This window comes from Rhopilema esculentum, chromosome 13 (assembly GCF_057945365.1).
Source record: "Rhopilema esculentum isolate cy_ngs chromosome 13, ASM5794536v1, whole genome shotgun sequence".
Classification (NCBI taxonomy): Eukaryota; Metazoa; Cnidaria; class Scyphozoa; order Rhizostomeae; family Rhizostomatidae; genus Rhopilema; species Rhopilema esculentum.
Genome location: NC_142827.1, coordinates 2,537,882 through 2,556,654, shown reverse-complemented (window position 1 = coordinate 2,556,654; position 18,773 = coordinate 2,537,882). Strand labels below are relative to the sequence as shown.

Genomic DNA, 18,773 nt, shown 5'->3' with positions numbered 1-18,773 from the left:
TTCAATTAGAATTTCTGAAACATCACGGGATATTTTTCCAAACAACATTTCTCGTGATTGATATGTAGGGATCTAAAAGGCTTGAAAAAAGGGAAAAGTTTTCCGACAGCCCGGAAGCAAGGGACAGTTCGAAGTCATCATCTGATAACTCGACAAAAAGGAGCTAGGATCATCAATTTCGGCCGAGGTTTGACAAAACCAACGCAGATGGCGCTTCTAAGAAAGGTTGCCAGAACCGCTGCCAGAAATTGCAGTCCAAGAAAGAGTTTTGTCTCCAGGAATCTATCAACAGAAGAGGAGAAAAAGAATGGTAAATAAACTTACGAAAACTTCATTCTGTTTCGTTTTAAACATTTATTAGACGTCTCTCCCGCTGTCTCTCTGTGCTTCCCCTCTCTCTTTGTTGTTAAATACTTTTGTTATTGGGTGTAAATGGCTTTGAAAAAAAATATTTTGAAAATATTCATAGAATTATTGGTTTATATTTTAGCTTTGCTTTGACTTCATCGTGGTCTATTTTTGAAAATATAAGGTTTATTGAAATTTTTGTGTTTCATATGACAGTGAAATGAAATAGGTGCAATGGTTTGTCATACCATGCTTTGTTTTTGTACGCTGATTTATCAGCTTGCTCGTAGTGTAAAAAGTAATAATGTTCCTAATTAAAGCCCACTTAAATTCTTGGACTGTCTAACAGGTAGGTTTTAGAGGTGAGTTACTTATTCCATTTGGCCAAGCAAACAGGGACCAGAAATTAGAATGTAAACCCAATTTAATCCCATTACTACAATTTACTCCCATTAAGTCATACCCTTTAACTTAGACTTGTTTAATTTCATTTGGTTTTTATAGAAATGTTTGTTGCTGGTTTTGAATATAATTAACCTGAACATGATGTTTTAACTAAGTCAGACTGTTGAAATCCTGTTGGATTTCTCTACCTCATTCAAACTGACAGTCATACCATGTTTAAGTCAGACATTCTCTAAGTCAGACTATTTCCCTACTCCCCCGCTGAATTCAACATTTTTTATTACCTATGCAAATTGTATTATTTAATAGAGGATTTTTCATGTATATGATGCATCCACCATTAATTGTTTATCAATTATAATCTATCCGTAATATCATCATCAAACAATTGTCTTCAATCAGTTACCATCAATCATACAAATCATCATCATTGATCAATCATTATGATCATCAGTCAAACCAATCACCAACAATCAGTTATGGCTATCAAGTTGCCATCATTACCAATGAAGACAAGCATTTGGGTGGAATGCATGATTTCTTAGTTAGAAAGACAGAAGTGGCTAACAACATACCACATCCACCATTGCACCTGCAGTGGCTCCAGATGAAAAGGCAATAGTACAAGTTTAGGGTTGGGTCTTGATTTTAGTTTGGACATGTAATTGTTATTTATTGTTTTGAATTAAATCTAGAGTGTTTGTGTGCCATAATGTAATGCTCTGTTTTGTGTCTTGTCGCTTATAAGATTTACTTGCTTGCTAAAGAAAGGCTGTTAAATATATTATAAATTAGTTATCAATAGGATATTATTTTTTTGGTATTTATCATAATCAGAAGAAGCTGTTGAAAGATTGATTGTCAAATACGTATTACAAAAAAGTGTTTGATATTTTTCAATAGATGAGCTAAAGGGCCTCAAAAGACCATGATCATTGAATATTATACTTTTTCGTTAGTAAGGGGTTTACCATTTATATAAAACTTAATCCTGCATAGTGTGGCTGCAGATAAATGGAGAAAGTACAACTTCAGAGTGAACTCTTGCATTTTTGTTTGTTTGTGAGCCCAATAATTTTGTCTTGTTCTGCAATATGCTATAACCTTGCCAGCTCTGACAGAGCCCTTCCAGCATTTGCAATGATTGGGAACACTTTCTAGGACTATGCTCTTCCCCAATTAGAAGATGATATCCATGTCAATTTGCAGGGACACAAACTGATGGATATTTTTGGGAGGGTGAGGACTGTCATATTGTAATTTTTGTACTAAAATGCCACAAGGCCTTTCAAAATTCCAGAACCTTATCATATAAGGAAAAGTTTTTCCAGTCTGAATTAATAAATTTCTTGCCATAAGTGTTTTGTGATACAATTCGCTGTTATTGATAAGCATTGAAATCAGAACTTAGAATTTCTGTTTCCTCTCAAATTTTCTGACTAATTCAAAGAATTTTCAAAGGTTGGGGGGGGGGGGGGGAGGTGTGACACATTGACCGTCCTGGTAATATTTGGTGTGCAATCACATGTGCATGCCTTCACACACACATTAAAACACCTGAGACTTGCTTTCTATTGCACATTCAATTCCACGTTTTGAATTACTTTTCTTTTTCTCTTTTGTTTCTTTCAATTTCTTGTTTGTTTTCTCTAATTTTAGATTCATTTTGTGTGTGTTATCTTGATAGCATTTTTGGGGACATAATAACTGTTTAAGGCCGTGTTTCCACTACTCTGTTTTTGTATGTCTCCGTTATGTCCTTCCATTTCTTGTATTATTCTGAAAGTATTATGTCAGACATGGTCAAAACATAATAATACGTTTTGTTTCCTTTACTTTATTTTTTATCCGTTCTCATATCGTTTGTTTGAGCTCTTTTTGAAACTGAGATAGAATGACTCTGTTTTGAAATGCCTCTATCTTTGCTGTTCCTAAAAAGCGATCCATATTGAAATGATTCCTTTTCCACTGACTCTACTTTCAACAGTGTTTTTGAATGACTTTGGTTTGGTATCAAATGACTCAATATTTGAGTGTATTAATGGAACTAAGAATCTAAAATGGATTCATTTGAATCTGTTCTTACACAGAAACAGATGAATGGCAACAGGGCCTAAAAACTTGTATCCTTTTTGTTAAGTTATTTTGTTTTGAAGAAACTTCCTCTAAAATCCCGTAGAACTATTTGGTTTTTTTGAAAACCTCATCCGCTTTTTCAAATATATACATATTTGCATAATATATGACATTTAAAAGGCTATCAGATCTTCATAAAAATCATAAGTTCTCCATTTGATTGATTGCACGCCATCAAGCGCTGACAAATTTCATATTACCAGGACTGCATTGATATCTCTACACAAATTTTTCCCATACTGATTGATTGCTGTTGCTACCCTGGTGTTCTTCTAGTCCTTGGCCTATTTGCAGGCATCTTAATTATGGCTTCCATAGACAAGTTAATTGTTTTTCATCCTTCTAAGACTGAATTTATTTTGTGTTCTTTAATTGAATTTCAGGAAAGCTTGTTCTTGGTTGTGGGAGCAATGTGGTTGATCAATTTTTCAAGGTGCAAGGTATCTAATGCTTTCTACCTGTTTGCTTATAACTAAAAGATATAAAAACATTTTAAAAACTTTTCTTAACAAAACATTAGAATGATCTCTCAAAATTGCTTTCTTGAAATATTACAATGTTACAAAGGATTTTAATACTTTATATCTAAGACAATCTTTGAAAAATTATACACTTTTATAATTTTGCCTTGCTGTTTAACAATTATATGCCTTGCTGTTTTTGTTTTAGCTCTCCCAAAAGTTGGTGAAAAAGGATTTTTCCAAAGGTACATATATAATTATTGTTTTGTTAACGGTTTATTTTCCTAACACATTTTTACTGCAATTCTACATGCAGAATTCAAATGCAGCTATACTGGACTATGAGAAGCAAGGTTTGATTCTTTGATGTTAGAGGGAATTGAGTTTAGATATAGTAAATTAGATTTATGAATTTTTTTTAAAATATAGAACAAGACAAATTTTGCAAAAGAAAATGTAGTAGAGAGAAAATGGAATTTGCTACTTTGTTAAAGAATATTTTTATTGTCAATATTTTCAGTGTTTTGTTTAAATTTCACATTTTTTTCTTGTTAAGATAGCAAAGATTGTAAGATTAAACATGATTTAGGAATTAAAATATCTTTGTCTATGTTGAATGCATTTTCAAATTTTGCAGCCCAACTCATATCAAGGAAAAGAGCATAGTCGGTGGAGTGACTCTCAACCATTTGTCTTGGGCATCTTTACTTGGAGGTAAGCTGTGTTTAATTGTGTAGCAAGCTTCTCACAGACTAAACTGAAATGGCAGTGTTAACTTCATAATAGCTGTGATTTGCAAAGCTTTTCTCTTCATCAGTGGCAGACACCTATGGAGGACAATGGTCTTTTGTTCTAAAAGAATGGAATAATGTGAAATCATATTATTAAAACAAAGGGATTGCCCCCCAATATTTTGACCATGGATACATTATGAACGTTGTAGCCACACAGATTATCTTTCATCTGTTCTGGCTTCATTACCACTGACTTTTTGATCATTTCTACTTGATTATCTTCAACTTTCCTAACCTTACTTGCTTAAATTTTCTTCTTCGTCCCATTATAGTATTGTTACTTTAGTTGAATCTTGTGATAGTCACAAAATTTTTCAGACAAGCCTAATTTCTTCCAATTAACATACCAGGAACTCTTATGATTTTTAAAATTTCAGTGAAGTGTTTGATTAAGGGAGTGGTTTATTGCAAAAATTCATATTATAAGCATAAGATGTTGTTGAAGGAAAAATATATATGAAACAACATTCTGTAAACCGTTCCAATGATTAAGTGATCACACTATTATGTTGAATTTTCTGAATTTCGACAGAAACATAAATTGTCTTGTGATGAAAGATATGTTTTCAAAAGCAATACTCTTGATACCTTATTGTCACATTTAAATAAACAATGAACCTGTCAGTTTTAGTATATGTGCATCTTTTTGCTATTTCTGGCATTTTTCTATCATTTCACTGCTCCTATTAGAAGGAGGGGTATTATGTTTGCTTAGAAAGGAGAGAAGTTTAGTTAAGACTCTGTGCTTGTTAGTAGGATTATGATATCTTGAAGTACATCCAACATATTAGATCTCCCTTCTTTTTCTCTTGTACCGTGAATTCTCAAATTAGTCCCCTGGGGGCTTATTTATTTTTGATATTTTTGGTAGGGGGCTTATTTGAGGGGGGGCTTATACGATGGGGGGAGGCTTATAAAATTATTGTAGACAATAAGAAGACATTATTAAAAGACCTTGTTTATTTTAGTAGGATTTTCTTCATGAGCATTTAATTAATTGCTACCAAAAGTACGAATTTGTGGTGGTAATTCAATAAAACGCCATAGGCAACCTCAGATGGCAAAAACTATCAAACTGAGGGGTGCAATTCGAGAATATACGGTAGCAGTGGGGGCTTATATTGACAATTTGTAGTTCTAGGGTGGGGGCTCATTCTGTATCGGGCTTTAGTTCGCCTGGCGGGAGACGATAACTCAGAAAGAGAATCTGCTCATTGTAAACTGAAGTTTCATGACTTTACGAATACGGACTCCGACTACAACTCACTACAAATCTACTAATCATTCGTTATACACACATTTGACAGATTATGATTGATGTGTGATTGGCAGTTCGATTACAATTATAAGCAAAACGTGGTTAACGGGAGAGAGACTAATCCTGTTACAATTCGAGGGAAGGCTTTTTCGAGGGGGGGGGGGGGGCAATTCGAGGATTTACGGTATTTGCTAGTATTCTTATTAAATCTTTCCAATTTTGCTTTACCTGAAATCTAATTGTGTTTATTTTTAGGCAGTTTGTTTTGTTAGTATTGTTTTTAAGTATGTTTATTTTTCCCTGTCATCTATCAGGGGATTTGTTTTGTCATTGGGGAAACAAGTCAAGATTTATATATACTCCCTTTGGACCTATAGCTCAGCTTGATTGGATTGTTTTCAGTTTATTTCAATGACCAATGATGTTCACATTAAATGTTTTGTATTTGTAGTCCCAACTGGTTTGCTTGCCCTGCAAGGTGCCGATGTGCCTGGTCGTTTGATAAGAAACAAAATGAATCAATTGCATATCAGTAAAGATTTTATTCAAGGTAAGATGAGTTTAAAAAACCGTTTGATACCCCAACCAAAATAGTTTCACTAATATTTTGAATGTCAAAAAGACACTTTAATCTAACTTTAATCTAATGTTATGCATCTCTATCGCTTGATACAATTTTTAACTTTCGTTTTGTTTTGTATTACAATCTGTTTGTTTATACTTTTGTTGAATCATATATCAAACGATGTTAAGCAATAGTATAAAACGTTTTGACGTCAGATACAATGTGGTCAGGTCATGTTGACGTCGGAAACGATGAATGAGGACGTCCGATTTGTTGACGTCTGATACAACTATGTCAGATACCACGACACCAGTCAATATGACGTCGGAAACGATGAAGTCGGACAGGATGACGTCCGATTTGTTAATATCTGATACAACTATGTCAGACACCACGACACCAGTCATTATGATGTCGGAAACGATAACATCAGACACGTCAACCTCATACACGATTATATCAGACACCATGACACCAGTCATTATGACGTCGGAAACGATAACATCAGACACGTCCACCTCATACACGATTATATCAGACACCATGACGTCTGATGCAACGACTTCTGGAGAGTCTACCTCTAGCATGATGACGTCACTATAGAATCGCATTTCAAAACCTTTCTTCGACGCCACATTTCTTTTGCACTGCCTAAAATATTAAAATATGATTTTTATAATGCTTATTTTGCTAGTGAGCGACACGTACACAACAGCTCAGTCATACGTTTTCATTCAACAAGATGGCGAGCGCTCAATCATAATGGCTTCAGGTGCTACTAGTATTATTAAGAAGCACACTGTCGAGGAGTTCTTCGGTAAGTACCCACCGAATATTAGTTGAGGTATATAATCCGCAATCATGTATTTAAAACAGAAACAGAGAAAAAGTTTACAGTTTATGCTGACTTGTCTACATATCTTTGCATTTCCGGTTATCGTTTTATTCTGCTTCAAAGTGAGGTCAACTTCACCTCTTTGTAATTAGGTTTTGCATTTTAAGCACTGTTTAACACTTTACGTTTTCTGACACTAAAATGACAGAAGTCTATTCTTTGTAAGGAAAAAGAGTTCTTTAAAGTCATCCAATAATTCTCTTAAAGAAGCAAAGCCTGTCGAGGAGAGGGCAAGAGGATTTCCATTTCAACCTTTAAAAAGTTGGGCATGGCTACCTGCTTGACATTAAAGAACTCGAGTACAAAATTGTTTGTAATCAGTATATGCGTTGAATTGCTTCCCCGTCATACATGTACCTAAGGCCCTGTCTGTCGTGACCTATCACAACCGAGTGTCTTCTCATGAATCACTGTAAGTTTATGAGGACAGTCTATATTTTATAACAATTTTTCATAATAATTTGATACAAATGTATTTGGAAACCCCATAGATGAAGCTGTGCGCAAAAATGCGCTGATGATCACATCAGAAATTTCACAGGTCCCACTGTCTGGTGTTATTGCATTGCTGAAAATTGCAAAGTGAGTTATTGCTCTTTTTAGACGCAAATAACCCTTTTCAGATCTCAATCATTTCAACAAGATAAGATATCATTTTAGGTTGCTTTCATCTTCTCTAAATTCAAGAACTTGTACCTGTTCTCTTTAGTTGAAATATTCGTGTCCCTGAAAATTTTTGGATTCACCCATCACAAAAAATAACGGAAATTTTTTAGCTCTCCCAAATAAAGGATGACATCTATCCGCCATACTTCTCAATGTAGTTGCAAGAACACGACTATTAGCCACGTGTTAAGCTTGTATACAGAACTTTCACTCTGATTGGTCTAGGAACTTTACTAAAGAAGGTCACATTAAACTTTTTGGGTTTGTAAATTTGCCTTGAATTTTGAAATGAAATTTCTTTTTTCAGGGAAATTGGTATACCGAGTATTTTGGACTTAGATGTTTCTCCTTCGGTAGTTACAAATTTTTCAAAACTATTTACTTGAATTTTACAAAATGAAACTCTTGCTTCAACTAAGAGGCCTTTCGATTTTCGATAATTTCTTTTCTCAAAGTTTTATCATTTGAATTGAGTTCTCTTTTGTTTTTTAGGTTGCAATAAATGAAGCTAAGCTGGGTACTCTCGAAGAGCTGAAAAAGTAATTCTTTCCGTTTACTGTCAGCGTCTTCGTTTGCAAGATCTTGTCATTTGCCTTTCAATATTTCTTTAGGAAGCTATTTATGTTTCTGGAAGGGGGACTTTAGCGACAAACGCTCAAAAAACCATCGTTCTTATTCTAAACAACTGCTAACGAAGTATTACAGGACTGTCGATAGAAAAGTAGAAGATAAAAGAAGGGGTTCCAGAGCATGTAATTAATGGAAATCTTTGTTCCCCATAAGGAAACCTATGTCCCAAAATTTTATCTTTCTACTTTACTACCTAAGTTGGTAAAATGTTTATAGAAAGTAGATGCTCTTATAATTTTCAATTTTGAACATAAATGTGCTTTTGAATTGTTTTTAAACGATGAAATGGGTAAATTTTATTCAGGGGAAAAGAAAGGAAATGCAATGTGGTTTTGCACATTTAGAATATTCAATCATCTTTTGTTTTTGTATTACTGTGAGTCAAAGTTTTACATTTGAAGAATACTCAATAAGATAGTTATTGAGATAGTTTGATGACGTTTGAGCCTTGCTGTCGACAATAGCTAATTCTATGATTCTAGCAGTATTTAGTATGAATATTTTGATAATCTATGTTATTATGTGTATTTTAGTGAAGAATTCTTCAATGTTTAACGTTTTGAATATTTGGGATTTTCTCCCCTGCATGAAACAGGTTTTGTTATATACCAAAAAATGAAGGTAGTTTTCAAAGTTCTGTTTTCCATTGTAGGTGTGTGATGATGGCTGATATTCTAAAACCAGCGAAACATGCTGCTGCTGAAATGCTGGCTATTTTGAAACCCGATCTGAATAAGTATGTCCATTCATGTACTGAATTCTATAGATCTAAAGATACTTCGAAACAAATAGTTCTGCTTTCATATCATGGCCTACGACATGAATTTGAAAGTGGGGGGGGGGGCCAAGGCTAGAAAGACTGGGGGCAAGGCTTCTTACCCCTTTTACTGCAGCGTTTAAACTATTTGCTTTGCAAAAAAGTGGGGGAAGGGGGCATAGTTCCCCTGATGGCGTGGGCCCTGATTGTAAGTAAATGCATATCATTTTCTTCTCCCTCACTGTCAGATGTTTGAGTTTGTCTTTCATCTATATCTCATTATCTTCTTCTTTTTTGCTTCTTTTATTTCTCTTCTTTTTCTTCTTCTTCTTTATCATATCTTTCATCGTCTTCTTCCTATACTTCTTCTCTCCTTCTTCTTCCTCTTCTTTATTTTCTTCTTCTCCTCTCCTTTTTCTTCTTCCCATTTTTTTCCTTGTCATTATCTTCTTCTTCCTCTTCTTCCTATTCTTACTGTTCTTCCTTTTCTTCCCGTTCTTCATCTTCTTCCCGTTCTTCCTCGTCTTCCTGTGCTTCCTGTTCTTCCTTTTCTTCCCGTTCTTCCTATTCTACCCGTTCTTCCTGTTCTTCCTCTTCTTCCCGTTCTTCCCGTTCTTCTTCTTCTTCCCGTTCTTCTTCTTCTACCCGTTCTTCCTCTTTTTCCTGTTCTTCCTTTCTTCCTTTTCTTCCTGTGCTTCCTTTACTTCCTGTGCTTCCTGTGCTTCCTTTTCTTCCTGTGCTCCCTTTTCTTGCTGTGCTTCCTCTTCTTCCTCTTCTTCCACTTCCTCTTCCACTTCAACTTCCTCTTCCACTTCCTCTTCCTCTTCCACTTCTTTATTTCAATCCCTGTAATATATTCCCTATTTTTCTTCTTCTCTTTTTCGCCTTTCCTCCCTGTTTTTTCGTCCCCCCCCTTTCTTAATATGTCATTGAAAACATGTCAGTTACCCAATTATGTATACCATTTATGATTTTAATCTTGAACCTGATGCAACCAATATCGAGTCAACCGATCAATAGCCGTTTTTGATCGATCGATAACGTGTAGGGTACGTAACAATTTTTTGCCGAATAAATTTGTACACAGTGTTTGCTTTTTAATGAAACTGATATGAATTGAAAGAAATAAATTATACCTTCTTTGCATTCGAAATCCTTGTACAAAGTGATTAAAAATACAAGCAGATTCAGTTTATGTTAAGCATCTATCCAGTATAGTCAATCGTCAAATAAACAATCAAATGATCTCCAAATCTAAAATTATCTCCAGGATTGACAGTTTAAGCGGTGCTGACGTCGCAAAGTATCTGAGAGAAAGCTGCGATTCAACATTACTAGCCATGACCAATGGCTCCCAGTCATCAGTATTAACCAGTGAAAATCACGTGAGTCATCCCCTCTTTTTTCGCTAATGACCCTTAAAATCAAACTCCTTTTCGTAGATTTACGATAATTTTTTGCTATCCTTTCTGCATCAAAACTCATAAATAACTTATTGGTAAATTTCTTTGAGAAGAAAGTTAAAGTAAGCTTTTTTTCGAATTCCATATATATGATTTAGAATAATGCCTGCTTCTCACATGTTTCCAAGAACATTATCTTTACAGAATGAAGCAAAGTTTTACCCCCCTCTCGGGGCGCTTCTATTCTGTGCCATACTGTAGACAGTCAAAAATCGGCATAATTTAGGCATAAATTAGGCATAAATTAGGCATAAATCTGCAAATTTATCTTTAGAACAACAAACCTGTAAGTTTAGAAACCAGTAATCAATTCAGCCTTTCAGATTTTAGGTTGAATTCCCTTCCTTGAATCAGCCAATCAAAATTGGTTTAACATTTTCTTCCTCGAATCAGCCAATCAAAATCGAATGTATTCCCTTCTTCAAATTAGCCTATTCAAACCATATTTTGCATTCACTTTTCAGACAGTAGAAGTTCCGACGGAAAAGCTTAAAACAGTCGTTGATGCAACAGGGGCTGGGGACGCTTTTCTGGGCGGTCTGATAACTGGTAACATCTTACATATGTTGTCTTGTCCTTAAAATTTCTACTTCTTCGTTGCAAGATTCCAATCGATTTTCAAAAGTACGTTATCATAAAACTTATGACTCATGTTGCTATTTTGCGTCTCTCTTAAAGAAAATTCTCTTCGTGTCATGTTATTATTGATTTGTGAATTTTCACTCCTGAAGAAGAGCTACCCATGAAAGATGAGATTTCATTCGTAAATCAAAGTTCTTTTGTCGTGAAACTCACTTTTCTTGCACTATCATACTCTGTAAATTACATTCACAATGTATAGTGTTATTTTGCTTTTTTGTTCGAAATGAACGTTGTGTAGGAGCTCAGGATCTGAAAGGTAGTGTTACTATATTTTAAATTTGTTTCCACACAGGCCTTCATTTCCATGGAATTCCAAAATCCGAAGATGACATGAGGTGAATATTACGTTTATAATGCTTGCTATCAGAGATGAATTTCATCCACCTCATTGGCGTAGCAAGGGGCAAGGCCGCAGCCCCCAATAGCCAAATAGTTTATATCTGAGAAAACAAACGGATAGACTAGCAAGTTTATCAAAAGGGGCATTTTCTAGCATCTCTAAAGCATGGTCTCAAAACTGTTCAAAAAAGTCTAGCCCACTCGTCTTTGGCCTCCATTCTCGACATTTTCTCAAAATGTTCTTTAAGATATCTTAGGCTTCCTGTTGAATAGGATTGTCTTAATACCTGTTATTTCATATCACGGTAATTTCCACCAATGCTTTGTAGTTAAGGTTTGTCCAAACTTCCTTATTATTCTAAAAATTGTTTTTTCTTATAATAAGAAACCTATGCAATAGGGGGTCAAGGTATAGGCTTCGTTATGTTAGGAGAGAAAAGCCAGCATTTGTCTGAAAGACCGTTAGCTTTTCAAAACTTTGCATCATCTGCACTACGCAGTTGATTACCACAACTCCAAACATATTCTGTGGTCGGAACATTTATTGATCTTATTGGAATTAGCCTGTCAAGAATCGAAAGACGAAGAAAATGTAGAGAAAAGGGTGTTACGAGAAGAGTGAGAACGCAACTCGTGATATATAATAGTTTTGATTAAATGCTTTGAATTGCCATTAGATGTAAATTTTGCCTTCACCCTATTGCGCATGTCCATATGATGCACTTTCTCATTGGTTCAAACAAAAAGATAGAAAGATGACCATAAACGGTAGGAATTAACACTTATCTTTTGAACAAGGTTATAGTAGACTTTTTTTGCTATTACTACTGATCTCTGGGGCCATTTGGTGGTTTAGTTAGCGTTTTATTGCATCGTAACATCCGCTGCGCAGGTGGCCTTGCCTGTTCCTATGCTCTCTGCTAATCAATTGGTGAAATCCCGACTTTGTATCGCTTCTCTTTCAGGCTTATAGGAGCTCTGGCTAACAAAACAGGTGCTGCGTGTTGCAAAGTCCTCGGTGGGTTGCCAAGCGACCAGTCAAGGTGAGTAAGAGGCTAGCATATTCAAATTCAAATTCAAATTCAAATTTCTTTTCATTAAGCAACATTTTTACAGCATGTTTATTAAAAATATATTTACTTATTGTCTTAAACATAAAGAGGAATTAAAGAATTATAAAGAGAATGTCCGTGAGTGTTGCCTAGGACAATGAGATAAACCTGAAAGTTTATCGAGCCCAGTGCCCTATTACTTACATACGCTTGTGATATACAGTAATATTATACAATCTGAATTTCAAAACCTTTCTGCTCTTATAGCATAACTGTTATAGTTTTATCCTCTGTTAAATTCTTTTTGATCTATAAAACGGAAGTAAATAAATTGCTGCATGTTTCCATTGTTAACTTTCCCTTATGTTTTTAACATTATTGCTATTTGTTGAGACAGATATTAGTCACATATGATGAACTACTCTTCTTCGCCACCCCTCTCCCCCCTCCCCCCCCCCTGAGTCAATGGGCCTACGCTTCATTTACAGATATCTAAAACAGTGTTTTGTTGACCATCACTCATGTTATAAAAAATAAACCTGTTTTTGGTTAATGCTCTAAAGATGCTAGAAATAAACATTCGATGTTGTTAAGCTTGCCTGTCCTTGTAACAGAAAAAAGCATCAATTGTAATAACAGGGCCAGATTTGGTTAACCATTTTTTGGAAAAGTCACCTGTTGCCAGTTGCAAGTTGCCAGCTATTATTTTAGTTAGGAACTCACAAATATATATTAAATCGTTTTCCTTTACTTTATTCTTTAACTACAGATGATTTATGTTAAGTCGGACCTTCAAAGAGATTGGGGGGGGGGGAGGAAGGGTTTTGAAATGATCCAATTAAGTGAAAGTCCAAATCATCCGGGAACTATCTTTGACTGGAACAAGGCAGGAAAATCCAACGGGAAATGGAAATGAGTCCGACTTTGTGAGAGTTCAAATCTTCCGGGATCTGTCTTTGACTTGAACAAGGTAGGAAAATCCAACGGGAATTGGAAATGAGTCCGACTTTGTGAGAATCCAAATCATCCGGGATCTGCTTCGACTTGAACAAGGCAGGAAAATCCTATGGGAATTGGAAATAAGTCCGACTTTGTGAGAGTCCTAACCATCCGATGTACGACTAAACGGGATTCCACTGTATATTGATGTTCTATGTACACTTTGCAGGGAAGTTCTAAAAGACGAAATACTCAAATACAAGGGTGCATTTGGTGACAACGAGAGCATCGAGGTTGCAGCTTACAATCCTTGTCCAGACTTTGAAAACAGTGTAAATGCTGATTTCGAGGCTGCTCAGGGCGTTGTTGATTTAATGGACTTCAGAACCGTGGAAAAATTCATCGATTATTTAGAAAATTGCAAAGGAAATGTATTGATCTCTGGAATAGGTGAGACCGGTTATCCTATTTAAGGCTAACTTGTTGGCCTGTGTATATGGTTTATTGTTTGTTATATATTTTCTGAGATCTATTTTGAAGTTCTCAAAGCCGTAATAGTACCTCCATTGTAAAACTAGACACTTCTAACTTTCAGCTACGAGTTCCATGCTTTCTGCAATCATCAGGAATCATTCTGAAATCTATAGGTTAGAAAGTTTTCCCTGTTTGCTTTGTTTCGCCATTACCTTATCATATTCTGGTTTTGAGAATCGCTTCTAAAATCATCAGGATTAAATATCCCCTCTAAACACATCGCGAACAGGACTGAATATGCCACACCCAAGTCCCACCCATTTCTGTTCATGGTGAAGAATCCTCTATCAAACAAACCGTTTTCGTGTGAAAAGTTTAGCATTTTTCTACATTTTATCTTATTGAATTTTGAGCATTGTTTGTATATGATTCACAATTCGCAGGTAAATCAGCCATAGTTGCTCAGCGTATGGCAGCCTCGTTGGCATCCACGGGGACTCCGGCTCATTTCGTTCATGCTACTGAGTGGGCGCATGGTGATCTAGGTGTGTTTTTCTTACAGTTCACTATTCCTGCAGTCAATTGTTTATACTTGTACGCCGTATGACATGGCCACGATTCAATAAAACTGAACATTTCAAGGCGTGAATTAGATTATCAGAAGCCCATTTCATATCTATTCTTAATTGAAAAACCAGTAAAATTTCTCGTCTTTCTCCACAACATTGCCAATCAAATGTCAAGCAAGGGAGATCTGTTCTGTACCGGGCGGGCACAGCTCTTTAGATTTTTTGTAAACCGCTGTTTACAGCCGCCTTTAGTTCTTGTCTGTCTACAAAACACCAGCTAGCACTCTTCAGGCGGCTGTCAGCCGCTAACTTTAGCATTCTACTTTTGCATCTCCTTCACGTAGTTTTTTTGACTACCCCTTCCCCATTTTGATACAGTTTTATATTCAAACACTCAATTTCAAGAACTTTAGTAGTGTTAGTTAGGAGTTTTAAAAATCACCCAGGCAAAAACTCTGAAGATCGGTAGAATGTTTAACAATGGATCAATCGCATCTACAGCAAGAGAGAATTCTAGTTCATCCATTTATGATACTAAACTATCCTATGCCTTGTTTGGCTTTGGAAAACTTGATATTACAAAATGGCAAAGATGTTCACAACGCTTCTCGTCGTTCAGTGAAAGCACGTTGGTTGAGGCTTCAGGCTTATTATCAAAATTAGAGCACAATTCTGTCCTAAAAGACTTGAATAGTTTTGCTAGATTGAAAATGCTCACATTATTTCTGCTGAGTTCCTATATGTTCATAGTAGCTAATACAAGAACACTCATACATTTGAATGAACGGTCTATCCCGATTTTATGCTTGAAAGCATCCCAAATGAAAAGAACACTGTTTGGTCATGATTGCAATACATTGAAGAGATTCAACCCCTGTATCTTTTATTTTAGGAAAAATCCGAAAAGGAGACGTCGTTGTGTTCTTTTCACACAGTGGCAACACCGAAGAAGTGAACTACGCAGCTGAGCTGGTGCAGAAACACCAAGTTCCATTATTGAGCATTGTCGGATCGAAAGATTCATCGTTAGCACATATGAGTGACGCGATCATTGACTATGTTGTTGGAAAGGATCTCCTTGAGCCGCTGGGAGGGGCGCCAACTTCTAGCATCATAATGCAGGTATTTTCTAGTTCTCTCCGTTATGGAGATATTTTTTAATCCTTAGCCCTACGCTTTCTGTTATCAAACTCAACTCAACTCCTACGCGTGAATACGCGGGTAGAACCGCGCCTTTGTTTGTAGCGTACTCTCCCATCCGGCATAATGCCATCCGCGTGTGGTCCCATTAAATGTTTATTCCACGGTTATACCACCATTCTCGCTCAAAGGGACTAGGATTTAATTGTGAGAGATACAGGAGGGTATGGTGTCCCTGCCCCAAGTGGAGAGTTCCTAAGAGGTTTCAAAAATTTTATCTTTGATGGCCATGAATGAATTTCAAGCTATCCCCTCATAACTGAATTGTCAATATGCTCCATGCGTTCTGTCTGGCTGTCTGGTCGGGCTGGGTGCCCTGACCAATCTGACTCTGTCTCTCAAGTTTTTCCTATCTCCCATTAGCGCTTGAAGATCTGTAGGCTCGTAGTTTGCGTCATGTGCAATTTTCTGTATGTAGGTTGCTCTGGGTCGTCCTACACTGTGCTTAGGTGTCCATAGCAGTACAAGTTCTTCCGTGGTCCTCTTATAATGCTTAGCAATCTTTCCGCTCTTCTTACGGTGTTCCTCTTACAGGGCTGTTTCCACGATATTTTCAGGACAGGACTAGTCATATTTTAACAGTTCATTTGATAAACGAGAATATCAGATTTATGTCAATTTGGTCATGGAAAAAAGCACGTAGCTTATCTTAGGAATTTCATTCAGTTTACCGTGATTCTGAGAATGCTATTTCATGTTTTGTAGGAAATGATGGTGAATGGTATCGTTTATGAGTTGATCAGGCGAAGGAACTTCACGAAGGACCAGTTTTTATGGAACCACCCTGGTGGGTCATTGGGCAGAAAACTGTCAAAGAAACTTGGCTACAATATCAGATTTGTGTAAATATAGATTTCTTGAAATTCAATGCATGACACTCAATAACTGAGGTAAATGTTTTTATCTTCATCCATTTTCAAGATTGTCTTTATACCTAATCACCAACGGATAAGTAGGCTGGTAACGAGTGGCGGATGTTACGTCAGAAGGTCCAAAGACAAGTGTAAGATTAAATATTTTGTCTTAAGTGATATAAGTGATAAAATCTTTTGGATTGAAATACTACATCACGATTGCCTATTAATTAAATGACAGTATTTGGTGCTTTCTTTTACATCAAGCCAAGCACCCCCCACCCCACCCCCTTCTACGATGCTACAACGTTTTGGAATATAGTGAATGTCTTTTGTATATTGAATGACTTAACAATATTTTAAATTTCAAATATCGAAAAGCTTTTGTACTGATTAAAAACCAATGTTAGGAATACATGATATATTGTTTAAACCGATCGATGTTGAATCAAATGCTGGTATTGTAATATTGTAAAATTTTCTAGGTATTAAAAAAATTGTGAGGCAAAGTTCTTTCCATCCTCTTCAAGCGTTCTGTTAAACAGTTTTCTTATTTTTAGCATTGACTGTTCTGCTCCTTTTTACTTTTTTCAAAAATTTTCAATTTGGGAAAGTTAGGAAGTCAATATTATGCTATTGAGGAACGTCATGAAGACTAAACATTAATTAAACACATTGTACAAAAGAGTGAATTGTGACTTCTAAATCTAGGTTAAGCGACTTTCACTTTTGCTAGTGTATATCAACAAAAATTATTCTTGAACTCAAGAATGTTGGGAAAAAGCGATTCCGCATCAAATTAAATTTATTAAGATAGGGGCCTCACCATCTTTCTCGGCAACCTCTGTTCGTCGTTTTCCTCAAAGCCAATGTCATTGCCGTCCTCTATGTTCAAGTAATGAATACTCATATCTTTGACGTCGGAAGCAGTTCAAAATTGAAAAGACATTGTTTCTACATAAGTTGACACTTTTCCAAAGTTTTTAAAAGGGAATGGCCACTTTTCAAAATTTTGGGGCACGTGCCCCCGGTGCCCCCAGATTCCGATTTCCTTTCTTCATATATTTCACGAACATGGCTATCTGTCTGGGACGTCTAAAAAGATTCTTTATACATCCTTTTTCCAGAATCACATCTTTAATATGCATACCCTTGCCCTTCGTCACAATTTTATCGATCCTCAGTTGCTGGAAGGTATCCTTCTACAAGCAAGATCTTCTTTCTTAATACGAAAAACAGTAACGACATAACAACGCATTGTCCATCATTGAATATGTTTCCACACAATAAATTAAAGTCGTTGCTCTTTTAGCTTTGTTATTCAAGTTATTGCCTTGAATAACACATATGATCTCAAGTATACAAGAAACTTTTTTCTACGAATAAAGAATTTGATAAATTGCATAAGAGTCCAACTATCGTAATTTTATTGATTTATTATTTAGATTCAGTGTAATGTTGAGCAGTTTGTTTCTACATATTGCAATTTCTTGTTGTTATTAAGTCATCAATTCTTGAATCGCTCTAAATGTCTACAGGACTTTGGTAAGAGAGCCTGATATGGAATTTTAGGCTCTCAACTAACTGAGTCCATCAAAATTTGTTGTTCTTTAATACGTAATTTGCTTCTTAATGTACTTTCTCTCTCCCAGTTTTCTATGTCATCTGAGTGGCTTAGAACTGTTTCTTTTTACTTCTAAGAACAGTGGTTCTCGTTAATTGGTTGTTCTGTCAGTTGTTTTCCCCCTGTTTTATGTGATATGAATGCTTCACGTGATTGCTCCAAGTTGAACCTTCTAGTTGAGAAGCTCATTCTTTTATGCAGTATAGACCCATTTCAAATTTATTGGTTCCTCTCAAGTTTCCACTAATTCTGCTTCTTTCATGTTTTCCTGTAGCCGCTCCCCCTAAACCCCAGATGATCGCTATTACTCTATTGTCACAAAGAGCTTTTTGAGACCGTAGAAAGTATATATGCATTGACAATTTCAATATTAGTTTCAGTGTTTCAATATTTTTATTCATTGATCCATTTCGTTGAGTGCACAAAGAAAGTAATTATGTCGTTCCACTCATCTGTAGCTTTTTATGTCACCGAAATTCACCGTTTTCCCAGATGGAAATATATCGAGGTTATTCAATAGCTTCTTTCACGAGTGCTTACTTCTTAAAAACATTCTTCTGCGAAGCTTCGTATTACCACAACTCCCCCTCGCACTGTCACCTTTATATTCAGGATAGACACCCAGGGGGTATCGCTCATTATTCCCACAAAGGACCAACAGTTATTCTAGAAAGAAGATTTTTCTTCCTAAAATCCTTTCCA

At 35.9% G+C, this 18,773-nt stretch overlaps 1 protein-coding gene across 1 annotated transcript; it reads left to right on the top strand.

The window, feature by feature from the left end:
- Positions 1–6: 6 nt before the first annotated feature.
- On the top strand, positions 7–17,958 carry LOC135691964 (uncharacterized). Its single transcript, XM_065209976.2, has 18 exons — positions 7–310; positions 3,273–3,329; positions 3,559–3,595; positions 3,988–4,064; positions 5,854–5,952; positions 6,662–6,784; positions 7,354–7,444; positions 7,836–7,881; positions 8,021–8,067; positions 8,811–8,894; positions 10,186–10,300; positions 10,843–10,927; positions 11,313–11,355; positions 12,325–12,402; positions 13,580–13,800; positions 14,268–14,369; positions 15,286–15,515; positions 16,299–17,958. Exons 1-18 carry the CDS (start codon positions 208–210, stop codon positions 16,437–16,439), a joined length of 1,779 nt encoding a protein of 592 aa, XP_065066048.2. The 5' UTR covers positions 7–207; the 3' UTR covers positions 16,440–17,958.
- Positions 17,959–18,773: the final 815 nt, after the last annotated feature.

Excerpts from the sequence above, each read along its gene's own strand:
- LOC135691964 (XM_065209976.2), top strand. The coding sequence starts at position 208 with ATGGCGCTTCTAAGAAAGGTTGCCAGAACCGCTGCCAGAAATTGCAGT. Across the intron at positions 3,330-3,558 it reads TCAATTTTTCAAGGTGCAAG|CTCTCCCAAAAGTTGGTGAA; the intron begins GTATCTAATGCT and ends TTTTTGTTTTAG. Across the intron at positions 11,356-12,324 it reads AAATCCGAAGATGACATGAG|GCTTATAGGAGCTCTGGCTA; the intron begins GTGAATATTACG and ends CTTCTCTTTCAG.